The sequence below is a fragment of the Amblyomma mixtum genome, chromosome 6 (genome assembly GCF_055824585.1).
Source record: "Amblyomma mixtum isolate Tamu chromosome 6, ASM5582458v1, whole genome shotgun sequence".
Classification (NCBI taxonomy): domain Eukaryota; kingdom Metazoa; phylum Arthropoda; class Arachnida; order Ixodida; family Ixodidae; genus Amblyomma; species Amblyomma mixtum.
The window spans coordinates 112,230,971-112,246,152 of NC_143017.1; the positions used below are offsets into that span (position 1 = coordinate 112,230,971).

At 47.8% G+C, this 15,182-nt stretch overlaps 1 protein-coding gene across 1 annotated transcript in view; it reads right to left on the bottom strand.

The window, feature by feature from the left end:
• LOC149340049 (adhesion G protein-coupled receptor L1-like) overlaps positions 1–15,182 on the bottom strand; it is a 92,095-nt gene that overhangs the window by 29,047 nt on the left and 47,866 nt on the right. Inside the window, exons 4-8 of the mRNA XM_089550635.1 lie at positions 10,977–11,174; positions 9,933–10,124; positions 5,925–5,996; positions 4,808–4,931; positions 2,603–2,689 (exon numbers count right to left, since the gene is read on the bottom strand). Coding sequence (XP_089406761.1) covers positions 2,603–2,689; positions 4,808–4,931; positions 5,925–5,996; positions 9,933–10,124; positions 10,977–11,174 — 673 coding nt within the window. The remainder of the gene's footprint in view (positions 1–2,602; positions 2,690–4,807; positions 4,932–5,924; positions 5,997–9,932; positions 10,125–10,976; positions 11,175–15,182) is intronic.

Here is a 15,182-nt window from a genome sequence, read left to right on the forward strand (position 1 = left end):
TATATTACCCCGCTGCAGAGTTTGGAAAGCGCCATGATAGGACACCTTTCAAAGAAGCAGACGCGGACTATGCCCTTTTTAATTTTTTTTATGTGGGAAGACAACTTACCACGGACTTACGATACAATGTACAGAATCCGCATGACTATCACTATCGTTACAAGTGGGCTCCACTTTATTAGGATTTTGAACTGCATACTGTTTTGTGCTATATCTCACTGTGATTTCTCAAACCTGTTTTCGACATTATCGCTTGGTTTTCTTTCTGAACAATTACACCTCACCACTGACTCCCATCAGAATTTTAACCCCTAATTCTAATTAACAAATGCTCGAATCAACAATGAAGATAGCAAAACAACATGCATAGCTACTGTACTCTGGAAGCAAACGTCCTAATGGCCATGCAAGGTTGGTCTCCTAGCGCAAGTGCAAAAGGCCTGCAAAGCGTATCTATTTGCTTTATGCTTCGTGTGTTGTGAAGAAAAACCAGCATATACAAGTCTTACTTTGAAGTGTTCGGGAATCTTCGAATGGTACCGAAGTATCATTAACAGGGACGTTTAAGTGCTATGTCGCACACGGTCTGCACACGAAACACTCGCGCTTAATCGCGCCCTCTGACTCGCATGTCGCTATACGATACAAGACAGTACTCAATAGTTGTCCGTAGCGTCGCTCCTCGGCGACTGATGGAAAGTTAATGACCTGCTTCGTGTTCCTTTTTGTGGGAGTGAACTACTCCGTATTCTCCTGGTGGCAACGGAGATTACCTGAGAGCGTCTTGATTTAACTTCTTCTCTTGATTATACCGAGCCCTAATGAACGAAGAGCACCAAAGTCTCGAGCGCTTTCTTGCTTCTGTTTTGGAAGGAGGCACTTCGTGATTCAAATTCGCCCGTCGACTCCCCCTTACACTGTTCAGCACTCCCCTAGCGCCTCACTTACGTAAGAAGAGAAACTGCTGGAGCACTAAAACGAATTTCGTGTAAAGCCGGAGTACCCGAGCAAGTTCCGCATGATGGAAAGCGCATTCAGGAATTGTTCGGCTTCCACCCGAAAAGCGCGCCCCACTCAGAGGTACCAAAGCACGGCGATTAGGTGATCGTGTATCCCTCTACGCACGCTGACGCGAGGTAGGAAACTCTACTTCAGGTAAAAGACGATGCGTGAAATGTTAGTCAGGAACGCGAGTGTTTACTCGAGATCGATACGCAAAACGGATGCGCCAAGTCATTTAACACTGTCACCGTAATGCAAGTCATTTAAGAGTCGAAGCGAGGTGGCTAAAGACACGGCCGCGCTCAGCTAAATGCATGCATGATTCATTAACAGATGAACGGTGCAGTACGTAATCACGCACACCAAGAAAAGTTCACGTTTTAACGCGAAGCATTCTTCAGCTACATCTCCCAGATCTCGCGATGTAACCGGCTAGTCACTGCGCCGCCGCGCACTCGCCGCAGCTGAAGCGCCTCGTGCGGCGCATGCACACAAATTGGCGGTCGCATCACCGGCATGCTGGCGCTCGCTCGTCGAACGAGAGGCCATTCGGTGCGCCACTGCCATAGCGAACTTGAAGAAGTCGTCGTGTCGGACGAGATGGGTCCTCGCACAGAACAGAAGGCCCGTAAAGAAAGCGTCCACGCGCAGGCGCCGAGCGCCGCCCATACGCAGCGAAGCAGCAACAACGCCTGCAACAAATGCGGGTGGTCAACCGCCGCAACTGCACACTAAAGGCTGAGAAGCGACGGCGACGACAGACGCGAGAAGCCGCCCGACAACGGCGCGCCCACGAAACCACTGAAGAACACGAGACGAGGCATGAAAAGATGCGTGAAGCTAGGTGCCATCGTGTGCCAGAACAACCATCTACTGGCAGAGTCGATGCCTACTTTGCGAAGCACTTCATGCAAGACGAATCCTGAGTGTCCACTAATAAAGGTCTCACGCACTCGGGCGACCGCCAGAACACCTATAAGTCCTGATTAGTGATTCATACAAGAACTTTGGCTTTTTACAAGCATGACTTAGCAGCTGCATGAAAGTAACGCCTTTTATGTACACTCCTCCGAGGACGCGCTTTAATGCCCTGTCGTCTGCTGAATCGTCGTGATGAGTTTTGCAGCTGTCTAAAGTACAACTTTTGTGAAAAGTTTGAAACCCAGAGAGTTTGCTTTTGAGCCAAGCCGTGTCGCATGTAATGCACCCTTAGTGATCAAAATCTCCTGAAGGCAATAAGATTTCAGGTCCTGCCCCCACCCCTCCAGTCGGTGGGCCTTCCATGAATGCTACAGCATCTTACTACACGACTTAGAAGCAAACCCACGAGCCCTAAACTTTTGACAAAGGCTGTACAAAGTTAAAAAAAAATTATGCGCAGCGTTTGCAGTACCATAGCGGAGGCAACGCTGGCAGCAGAAAGTATAAGCTGAAAGGTTTTAACGCCACTTTCTGCGCATCTTGTATCGATAACAAACCGTTGAAGCATGGCATTTATTGCGTTTCTCTGTGGAAGACGTCAGCAGAGCATACTGTATAAAAGACATCAATTTTTAGATGGGCAGGTGCTTACTAGCGAAATAGGTTTGAAGTGGCTCACCTGCCAGCCTTACGGCAGTAATCTGTGAGTCATTTGTGTAGAGTAGCACTGGCTGTTCTTTGAGTTGCTTTCGCCGCAGGTTCAGCACTGCGAGGAAGCGTGGAAACACAAGATCAAAGTGCAAGATCAGGTGCAAGTGCAAGATCAGTGCCAGAGACGCTCTTCTAAACCTTCCGTGCTTTATAGTGCCCTGTCGCTCAATATGGAGCATGAAATAAATAAATATGTCGATATAACTTCTCAACAATGAGACATGATTATTTATCTGCTCATACTTGGCTACAAAAGAACAGAAGGAAGATCACAGATAACGGCTGTCGTTTCTAGAGGCTGCCTGTGAAAATACGAACCTGAGCACCTAGGCCAACGGACAAAACGAATTTCCCCATGGGTTCTAGTCCCAGATCAATGTGTCTCCTGGTTCAGCAGTTCATCCAGTAAAATGGTAAGCTGCATGGGTTTGCGTGAGCTGTTCACAAGTCAGGTGACGCATTGAGACAAGAGAAATAACTTAGTCGAGGTCTATGATGCGGACACTGATCAGTGTCAAGTGAAGCTATTCTTCGCAAGAAATTGAAAAAAAAAAGGCTTTACAATTCTACGAGAACTCTTAGCCGCGAGTTCATTTACAGGAAATTCTAGTCGTCGCTGTACAGGTACCCCTAACACGAAAGAAAACAGCCAGTAACCTCAAAAAAGTCTGAATTTTTCGTTAATTCTGTACCAATGTTTAAAATCATGGGGATATTACACGCCAAGGGACAAACTCGTTAGAAAACGAGAAAAACTACGCACGTAACACGTAATTATAGAGTAACGCTAAAAGTCCAAACTTTGTTCTCTTAAATATCGCAGGGACCTCTGTGTTGTAAAACAAGGCGTGTGGATCACATTAATTCGTTCGGTCATTCTACAGTTTCCAAGGAAGGAGGAGGAGGTAGAAGAGGAAAGGCAGGGAGGTTAACCGGAAGAATAATCGGTTTGCTACTCTACACGGGGGGAAAGGAGTGAGGGGATAAAAAAAAAGAAATAGAAAGCAGAGTAGCAGTAAACTGAAGTCACTATGAAAAGTCAACGTTCGTTAAAGTCCTACAGTTTCAAAGGGCCGTATTTGCAGCATTTCCTTTCGCTTCCTTTTCACTTCGTCCTCTGCTATACGTCACCGCTCCCGTTGACGTGAGCAGTGGCAGATGACGTCACGTTGGCCGTAGCAAGAGCAGGCCCATGATGCCACTTAAATGCACAAGCTCGCACCACGTCCATAGCGTACTGGTGGATCGGCGTGGATGCGGACGATTGTCCGAACATGACTATGCGTCAACACAACTTTGACGAGCTTTACTGGAGCTAATTTAGACTCGGGAAGGAAACTGTGAGGTATTTATGGGATGCGGACTGGATGCGGCAGGATTAGAGGCTAGCGGCAGCGCTGAGATTAAATTGACCGTGCCTGTGGTTACTCCGCCTACTTTTGACTCCCTCACAATTGACGTCACAACGAAATAAAATGAAAACGAAATGAATCCGCTAATTACGGCCTCAGATTTCTTTATGAAGCGCACATATAGAGAAACAGCTTGGTAACAATATGGGCGCTCGCAGGGACGGCTCCTTTCATGTAGTAACCGTACCCCCACCTGTCCGTCATGTAGTCTCGACGGCCGCTTTTAATATAAAGAAGTGAAACATCTCGCATTTGGTTTTCAATAATGACGCCAGGGACTACGTCATTATAGAAATGAGGGCCAGACATACGATTCCAATTAAGACACAGCGCTCCCATGTGGGCGAGGCAGCGCGCGAGCGTGGTAGTTGTGTGTCACGGTATACTAGGCCCCGGAGTAATATAAAGAAATAGTAAGAAAGAAACAATTTAATATAAGAAGCATTTATTCGCTTAAAAGATCAATTTAACGGATTATGTAAAAGACGGAGTATTTACTCCATTGCCTACCCCCAAAGGTTGTTCCTGCTGTCGCTGGAAAAGAAAACTAGCCAAGAAATGTATGAAAGAACGGGAAGTTTAAAAGCTGGGGAAGTTTTCCGAAAGCAAACAGAAGACTTATAAGATCGCATTTTAGCTTGCTCAGCGGTCGCATAGAAAAAATCATTAAATATCAAATTGCAGTAAGAAGAAGGAAAGGTTTCTAAATTTTCTAAAACAAAAACACGAAAGGGTCCCGCAGCAAATGCGGCTCGCCTCACCAATGTTTTCGGAGGCCGAGAGTGCCACCTCCTTCAGGTCGCTGAGCCTGAATCCAGCCAGGGCGGTGTCCACGAAGGCGGACAGGCTGAGCACCATCTCGCCAGCCTTGGCCGTCAGCAGGGACTGCGAAGGACGCCCCAATCGCCTTAGCCCTGGACCCAGGCTATACAGGTTGCGCAACAGTTCGACAGGCGCAAACCAAATAGAACTTGTGATGAGCCTCCTCGTATCTTGCTTTTACATCGAACATCGCTTCGTGCCACACCGTATGTTTACACTTTTCCCTTCTACTTGCTCCCGCCTCGTTTTCTACCTTGCTATTTTGTTGACCTAACAATCTTTTTGGCCTCCCTATTTTTCGGTTCGTTCTTACTCATCGCTTGGATTCTGTTTTTTTTGTACATGAGTAGTTTACTTTTGCATTTTTGTTCTTTTCTCTCTATATTTTGTTCTTAAAGTATCTTGGTTTAATGCAGCTATTTTTGAGCTTGTTCCTCCCGTTCATGCAATAACCTCGCTGTGAGATTTGCGTGGGGTACTCTGAAAGAATAGAAATCCTGCAACTTCGCTCTTCGTTAGCGGAGGGAAAGGTTTTCATTTATTTGCAGGCGTTTTTTTACTTTAGTTATTTTTGTTAGAACGCCAGCCTGGCAATTTCATGCTGCTTGTGGTACTTGCCACGTGCTTCAACACGAACGCTTTTTCTGTAACATTAATATAAAACCAACTGTTTGCATCCAGGTGTTAACTGCATACAAGCGACAATTACCTCAAAAACATCATAACTTTCCCACAACCTCCAGCCGGCCGACGTCCCCACCTTTTCTTTTATTTAATTACTTTCTCTCTCTCTCTCCAAGACCTTAACTGGGATGAACAGATACTCGTCAGCCCAATATTTTACTGCAGGCCACCTGCTGGGAGACCAAACGAGAACGTGAACTGTAGTTCGCAAAGTAACCACGTGTCACCCCTAGTTTGCATGTGTCAATTATAGCACAGCAGCGGTGCATCACTCATGCGGCAGTGCGCTTTTTCCACCGTGCAATACCGGCGTAGAACTAATATATATAAAAAACATGCAGGTAGCATGTTGGCTACGATCACAAAACTTACAACTTTTCTGGACTCTGACGTGAACCCCACGGTCTTCCTCGTAAGGATTTGGTTCACAGATTCGAGCAAAGACTGCAAAGAGAGAAAAGACGATGGCACGCCGAAGTCACATTAAAAGTTTCTCTCACAGAGCTTCAAATTTCAGATTGAAGAAAAAAAAATGACTGTATCCGAAAAGCAGAAAACGCCATCAGTTCTTCCATTTTACCTAAAATGGTGACATGTGCTCTCTCCAGGCCGTTGGTAATCGCCAGAGTCAAGTTTCTTTCGAGCAAGACATCATCGCTTCATATTAAAGCCATGATTCCGTGTCATTAGAACGGCGGCTCTGCCTTTCGGCGCTTAGGAGAACTGACTGGCTGCTGTTCGAGCCACGACATGCAGAAAAGTTTCCTATCAAAAGTTTCGACACAAACCTCAAGTTTAAGTATCCTGAGAGTTTTCTGTAACGACGCTTGGTAATCACAGCGTAGCAGGATCCTATCCAGCCCTAAACGGCCGCATTTCGACGGAAGCTGAATGCAAACTGCCGCTTTTTGTGTGGCGCCACTGTACGCTATACAGATGGTCGTGTACTGCCCGACGTCCGCAAATATTAGAGAAGCACAAATGTGTCTAATTTAATCTTGAGCCCTTCATTAAATCACCGCCTTTTCCCTCCATCTCCTTTCACTCATTCCTCTACTCCTCCTCTCATGACACTGTTCATGCGTCCAGTGTGAACCAGAACGTGTGGCTATCCTTTAGCCATAACCACACAACTGAGCTCGCGCATTTATCCATGGCAGTGCACGTTAGAGAGGCTCCATTGGAGTCGCTGACGGCCCACAAGTCAGCAAATACAATGAGGATGTCTTGTCATTATAGCAAAGGACGTAAACCGACCACCTGGGGTTGTTCTAGAGACCTCTTCTGCCACAGCAGCCACAAAACTCTCCATAAAACTGTGTATCGGAGCATGACTCTCTATTAAGTTCTTTCGGCTGCTACAGACAGCAGCGACGTGCAATGCTATTCCTATTGGCCTATTTAGACGCTATTTGTGCTTTAGACAAACTCTAAATTGCCCGAACACTTGATCATCCCGCAGTACATGCACACAACTTGACTTCGGTCTCATCCAAAGAAGCCATCATGCAGTTAACTATTGCGTTGCAACACTCTTCAATACCGCACTCTTTTCTACCGCCCTTTTTCCATCTTTGCTTCCCTATTCCCTCCCCTACGCATCGCAGCATGTCAGCGAATATTCACGCCTGCTAATAAGAACTCTCTCTCTCTCTAGTTGTGACTGGCCAGAACTTTGATAGTAGACTGTCGCGATATCTGCGGCGTTCAAACTAGCTGTGCAGCAAACACGAATATGAAGGAGAATTTTTTTTTTCCATTCACCTCGTCCTTGGAAGGAGGTGATAGCGTGACATGCTTTGTTGGTGCAGCGCAGCACATTCTCAGTCTGGTCATATGTATACTGCTAGCCGGTCTCGACCACGGCTACTTTGGTGTTTCACGCGTTGCTCAGTCGATTTTATTTTCCCTTAGCGATGCTTTTGGCTGCCACCTTCAGCTCACGTGCGGCTACGGGACGCAGCCGTTAACAATAAAAGAAGTCCCTCTGTGCTCCAACGTCAAGTTCGCGTTTTGTTCCAGGGTAGACGATTTCTGGCCTTCGAGTCCTGAAGCGTCGCCAGCCGGTGCAGCACTGGTGTCGCCGAGCGCATGGGGGATGGTCGTACCATGCATGAAGGGTGACCGATGATGATAAGGATTGAAGCCCTTCGCCTTTGTCTCAAGGGGTTATGAGTCGTCACCACTGCTTACACGCAGTTACTAATTTCGGTCAAATGTTTAGGGGAATCCCCCAAGGTGGAGTAGATTTGTAGTAACGGAGCAATTACTCATTTGGATCCATTTGCTCAGTTGCTAGAGCGACTGCTCCGTTGAAGCGATGGTCTGGGTTCGAATCCCGGACCAGGACGAATTTTTCTTTAACTACGAAGTTTCTGAGAAAGCTGTATAGCTTTCTTTTGTAACCGTATACCTGCGCTTGGGTGGATGCAAATGAGTAATTGCTTCCTTATTACTAATTTCAAGGACCGTTAAGCCACGCCCGCATGGAGCTTTTCTCGCATGCGGAAATGCGCCGCGCGGGATACACACGCGCCCGCGCCGCCGAACTTGCATCAACACGGGCGTGAGAAGCGTCCATGATAGTGCGAGAAACGCTCCGAGCAGGCCAAGCTCTAGGCGTATCAATGCAACGACCTGCAATCTTCCCAGTGGCGCTGCCAATGTAGGGCCGTTCGTCGTCTGTCCACCCAGTTTCTTACAAGTGGAGTTCATATCCGGAAATATCCGTTAGAAACACTGTTTTTATCCTTGCATCAATGGCCGACTGGTATGAGGGCTCAGCCGAAACGCCTACTGGGTTCACGCCGACGTGCCTTCGAATTTAGCCAGGAATTCTTGCAATCGTTTTTTTGTTGTAGATTACCGCCTTCAAACGGAAATTCTGTTCCGTTCTGTCTTCAGTGTCCACTTTCATTTCCTGTCATTTTTTTGGGTCCTTAAAGTTAAATTGCTGAGAATGGAGCCAAAAGCATATTACGTCTAGATGCAAAAGAGAATTGGGAACCACCTTAAATGCCTTTCAAAAGTCTAATACTATCTATACCATCTGTCTCTACAAATGAAATGGTGAACACAAGGGGACTTAAGCAGTTGTTTCGCACGTTATCCAATCCAACTTTCAGCTTTGTTCCTTCAACTGACTGAAGCGATTCTTCACAGTCGACGTTTAGCTTTCCGGCGTCGAAGGCGAACGCGAAACATGCATGCTGTCGTGAACACTTCGCCTGCCCTCTCGCACATACTACCGCTGCTTTCCTGTCAACGCTACCATATGCATTGGCTTTAGCATCAAGGCTCTGCTGTTAAGCGACAGCACAATGAAGTCCCTGGTTCGAATCCGATTTAGCGAAGTTACAGTAAAATCTACAGCTGTCAAGGGCACGTTGCCAGTTTTCGGGGCTTCGGCGTAACACAGCACCGCGGTGATTGATCAGCATGCAGCGAAATCATGAAATGACGTAACTGAAACGCTCCATAGCGACGCGTCCCGCTCACTGGCCTGGACACAGCTGAAGTAACGAGTGGCAGTATAGTGATTGATATATCACAAGCATTTACCAGAGAAGAGCATAATGACTAACCAGTATTATATTGATCACGACCAACAGCTGTCGCTAAATATCGTATCACACACAGCGGTGACTGTCCAGAAATGTTTGCTTTGTTTTCGAAGTCATAACGAGGTTACACGATGACACAGCTGACATATTAAGGCGAAAGCCTTTAATGCCTCATACTGTCGTTAGCAGCCGTGTCGGCAGCCGTGTCGGCAGATTTATCCACGTTTCGCGCGTCACTATGTAAAAAGAAACTGCGTCGAGGCTCGGAATCGAACCAGGGCCTTTAGCATTTGAAGTGGAGACGCTACCACTCCGCACGAATGCTCAAGGTTTGAGCATGAATAAAGGCGCTTCTAGTGAATGCGTGGGTTTCATAAATGAAATAAAATGAATAAAAAATAGAAGTAAGAAAACAAAAAATAAGAACAATAACATAAGAAAAGAAACAAATATAAAAATAAAATAAAAACAAAACATGAAAAAATGAAAACTAAAAATAAAAAGACAAGAAAATAAACAATAATATGAAAAAGCTAAATATAAACAATAAAAAATAAAGAAAACAATAAAAATAAGAAAAGAAACAAAAATAAAAAGAAAAATAAAGTATGAAAAACAAATAAATGAGAAACAATGCGCCAGGAAACGCTTTCGCCTTGCAGGACTTTAGAGAGCCAAAGTGCCCCCTGAATTTTTGCAACTGACTGCTGGCACAGGCAGAAGAATCGACTGGTGGGGGAGTGAGGAGACAAATACACGGCGCTAATACACCTCACGGGGAAGTCTTCCAGCTCTGGAAGGGGCCGTTGGCACGCACCTGCACGAAGGCGATGTCGAAGCCATTGCGAAGCCTCAGCGCCAGCTTGGTTCGAAGCACCGAGCTGAGCGCGTCCATCGTGTCCAGCCGGTCCATGGGACTGCGCATGTCTGCGCTCGCCAGGTACCGCGCCAAGTCGTCCGCCAAGTGGTACAGCCCCTCGATCAGATTGTTGTGCAGGTGGTAGTATATCTGCGAACACACGAACGAGCCGCGTCGCCATCGCAGGCCAGTGCAGCGAGCTCGCTTCCCAATTTGCAGACAGAAAAGCCCCATCGATGGAGCGTTTTCAGGGGCACAGCTTAAACGCCGTCCTTTGACGCGCTCAGGCAGCACAAAGGCAACCTTTACAAAGTTCGGCGTTGATTGGTTGAGAGAATGGTGAATTCTGTTCCGATTGTTCGGTCATTGAAAGCATTCGCTAAGCTCGCAGTATCAGCCCTTCCACCGCAGTTATCAATGCAGAAAGGGGTTCACCAGTTGCAGGTGCTGCCAAACTCAGTCACTCCCCAACTGCTGTGATTAGGAAAGTTGAAAACAAAATTCCTACGAACACTTTTTTCTGACCACCAACAGGGATTATGGACAAGCTATTAATGTGGAGTTCCTTGTTGGGGTCAAAGGACGAGAATTCCGTTTATAATTTTCTTTTTTTGAAACCGGATCTGTGTTCTTATCAAATCACTTATCGTAATCAAACTTTTTCGCTAACCATTAGCAAAACATGCTGCATACGGATGCGTGAGTGAGAATTTTCTCTCTGGTGACATTTTTTCATAATAGCCCAAAAATTAGTGGTTTACTTGACCACCAATGAGTTCCCGACTGGCGACATTTTCTTTTAAACGTTGCATTTTTCCGCTCTGCTCCTTCCATCATGAAAAAACTTACAGCCGACGAGCCGGGTAAGCAGCACTTCTAGAACATTGTTCGTCTAACTAAAAAATAATGTTCAAAAGCCACATGCAAAGAAAACATAAAACAAAAGCTCTCAGTGAGACATCTGGACGTTTTGCGCTCACTTGCAGCGAGTAGAAAACCCACCAGGTTCCTGATGTTGGCGAGCCTCTCTAGGCGGCAGTCGGTGAAGTCCGACGCGCCCCAGAGGCCGGGCGAGTAGCAGGGCCGGTACACGGTCCCTTGATATCCCCCGGGGCAGGGCTGGGCCGCAACGACACCGCATTCGGTCTGGTTCCAGCCCAAACCCGTCGACTCCACGGCAGGGTCACAGCGACTGGCCGCCTGCAGCGTACGGAACACATCTAGTGCACCCTTCGCGCTGTCGAGGTCGTAAATCCCAAGTACCGTGGAGTGAAGCCACGCCGCGTTTACGTGCCACTGGAACGTTAACACGTATAGGAGAGCCCACAGTAAAGTAACCAAAACGCGGTGGGCGCGCAAACGCACAACATAGACACCGGAAATCATTAACACAAACGCGTTTAGAGCACCGCGTGCAATCGCTGCCTTCGTCCTTTCGACGATCACGAGTGGGCTCCCTTCATCTTAGTTGCGTGGAATTGCGGGCGAGGGAGTTTTTGAGGGAAAGTAGATCCCGAATGGTATGTTTTGAGCTGAGTATGTTGGGGGTCAGCTCCTGCGTACTCCAACGGGAAACGGTGGATATTTTCGCATTAATGACATCAGCCCAGCAAAGGGAGCAGAATGCGGATGATAAGCAGTGAAGCTTCACGTCGAACGAAGCAATCGCTCTTTAAAAGGAAAGGAGTCGTCTTATTTTACGCTCTAACTGAAAAATTACAATTAACAGTTCCTGTTCTGACGTTGAGAGAGTGGTATAGAGACTGTTTTACATAAGACTGAACAAAATTTTTAAAAATAGACTTCTTTGAGTTAGAATAGCGCTTTTTTCGGCATAGCATTGCCAGCGGTGCAGTACATCAGAATAAAGCTAAGACTTTCTAACTAGCAGGCTGATTAACTAACACTGTGTAGTTAACTTTTTAGCTATTACCGTTTTCTCCTTAGTCATTGAGATGCATGTAGCTAACCGTAAGTAATATGCAAATCAGTTTTTAGAATTTCGAAAACGCGGTTTCCTCAGGCGCTGTGGCTTTTGCATTTAATGATGACACCGAACTAACTAGCGTTAATTATCACTTGAGAATCCCTGTCGTGTCCCTCAGTCATGAAGGCCGTGTTATGAGCAACATGAACGCCACCGCACGAATAGACCGCGTCAAGGAGCCGAACCGTCCTTCCTGCAGAAACCGATAGCGGGAGCACGCTGTATAGCGTCAAAGTGGGTCCAGTTTTAAGGCGAAAGCCTTTAATGTCTCATCGTTGTAAGCAGCAGTTGTCGACAGAGAATGTCACGCTTTTCAGTTGGTCGAAACGGTCGTGACGTCACAGTGCGCCAATTTCAAACGGGGCCAATTGTACTTTGGCTAGTAACCATGCAACCAATTGAAGGGACCATATAGTGATGCTCCAAGTAAGTGGGACTGAGCTTAGTTAATTGCTTAATGCTAGTCAGGCGATATAAATAAATAAAACCTAGTAAGAAATTGGTCGAGCTCGGGAATCGAACCCCGGTCTTCGGAGTGCGAGACGAGCATGCTATCCACTCCGCCATACCAGCTCGATGGTTTGGAATGAACAAAGGCACGTCTAGTGAATACGGTGTCTCCCCTCACTGCAATCCTCCTCCCTTCCCTTCCGGCGAGGTTTAGGTGTCCACCGAGATATGAGAGAGAAATACATTTCCTTTCCTCAAAAACCAATTTACCGACGAGCGATGGTGGTGGTGGAAAACATTTATTTACAGATAAACTTCGGGAGGTGAGGTATGAGCTGACCCAAAGGGGGCCAGCCCTCACAAGTACTAGGTGGAGGTCCCTAGTTGGGGAGCCCAGTGGCGTCGGCCGCTGCCCGGGCTCGCGCGACCAGGGCCCGTTGGGCCTGCAGGTCAGAGCAGCCGAGCAGGGTCGCCTCCCAGTCCTCCCGGGTTGGGTTGGGGTGAGGGGGGATAGCAGGGTTGGAGGGGCAGGCCCACACCATGTGGTAGATGTCCGAAGACTTCTCCGCACAGTGCGGACAGCTGCCAGAGAAAGAAGGGTCAAAGTGTTTTAGAGCTGCCGGGCACAGCAAAGTATTTGTATATAGGCGAAGCAGAAGCCGCTCCTCCGCCTTTGAGAGACCTTTACACGGGCGGGGATAAAGACTATGGCCAGATTGATAAAGTAAAGAAATGTCTTTAAACGAGTAAGCTGGAGAGAATTCGAGTTCCTGATCGTCGGGGTCGGAGGGGAATGTCCGGTGAGAGAGCGCGCGGGCGGCGGCGTCAGCTGCCTCATTTCCCTCAAGGCCCATGTGAGCAGGAGCCCAAACGATACGCCGGTGAGCGGGGTCCCCGGTATAGACGCTGTTTTGGAGAATGCGGTAGGCTAGATACGGTACCCAGCCCTGCTCGACGTTCCGACATGCCCCTCGCGAGTCGGAAATAATTGTTTTTGAATTGGAATGAGATGCAGCCAAAGCAATGGCGACCTCCTCCGCGTGTGTTATGTCACGGGCTCGGAAAGTAAGGCCGTTCACTGTTTTGGATTGGTGGACCGAATGGGCGATGGCGTTCTATGGACTCCCTGGCAGCGTTGCAAGACGCTCTCGCGTTCCACTCTTAGAGGCGAAGCTTAACATCTTAACCACACATCAGTGACCACACTTTAGGTCGAAAAAGTGCACCCCCCCCCCCCCCCTGAATTCACTCCCACTTCCTCCGTTCCTCTACGGTGCGGTTCAGGTGTCCACCGAGATGACAGAGATTTACTGCGCCATTTCCTTTCCTCAAAAACCGTTCCTTTGAAACGGCAAGGCATCGCGCCGAACGGGTGGTGGCGTTCCGTGGACTCCCTGGCAGCGCTACAACACGCTGTCGCGTTCCACTCCTAAAGGCGAAGCTTAAGCTTAATTAGCAGTTAATTAGTATTCAGGCATTAATCAGTAATTAACCATTAATTAGTGATTTGTCATCACTTAGTAATTAGTACTCAATTACATGTGACGCCACCAGTGCCACAGAAGCACTGAAAGTGGTGCGGAAAACGCTTTCGCCTCTACGCACTTTAGACAGTCAAAGTGCCCCCTGAATTTTTTTTTGAATCTGTTGTAGATAAAAACTATGACACCCCCTATTCGAAATCCATGCCTTGTCCGAAAACTTGAAAATTAATTCGATTCATTTTGAATAATTTTGAACTTGTGCCACTTGGAATAGAAGAGTATTCGTTTCGCTATTCTAACATTGGCATATTCGCACACCGCTACAACAAACGGCTAATTGGACAGCTTTATTTTAATGAGCGCCATAGATAAAGCTTTTCGGCGTTTAAAAAAACGCAAGCGAAATATGAGAAAATCCCACGCAAACACGCGCTCGCGCACCGCTGCAGCAGCGGTCTCAAACGCGGAATTCGTTAACTTAGCCGCGTTCGGTGGCGCCCCGAACGTGACGGGGGGAAGACAATGTAGTGGGATTTGCCTGCAAAACTGAAAGTAACGCCTGCCGGTAGGCCACGTTCAGTGAGGACAATAGCGGGAGCGCTGGCTCCTTGTTGCGAGCTCCCGGAGAGCTCGAATCGGCTCTGGCTGCTAATGCTACACGCTCGGCTCCCGGTGAGGATGCCATTTCATACACCACACTTCGCAACCTTCCTGACTGCGCCAAAGAATTCCTCCTTAAAACCTACAATGATGCATGGGACAGCGGCTGCCTGCCCAGCTCCTGGACCTCCTCCCTCATTTCTATGATTCCAAAGCCGGGCAAGCCTCCCTCTCTCTCTAATCTCCGCCCAATGTCCCTGACATCATGTGTTGGTAAGACCCTTGCCACATTCAGCGGAAAAGCTACCGCGGTGTGGTGCGTATCGAGAAACTGAGGATTGTTCGAGAGGATCATGACGGCGACAGTTATCCAGAAAGCCTCCCCTGCTTTACGGGCAGCCGCGACCGGCGTTTGCGAGTCATGAAAAACTGAGCCAGATGCGTTCGCAGAACAACGAGCTGCGGCCATCTCTGCACCTCGTCAAGGCCGCCATTTCGTTCCGCATTTGCCTTTCCAAAAGGGGATGTCGCAGAAAAAGGCGAGGGGGGAATGAATCCGAACCGATGGTATGTGGGCGGTCTCAATGTGGCCACGGCTGGCGGCACAAATCTCCGTCCGTTTCTGCAGCACCCTTAATCTCCTCCCCTCCTTTCACACCGAGATGCCAGGCGTCCAGGATGGCTGAA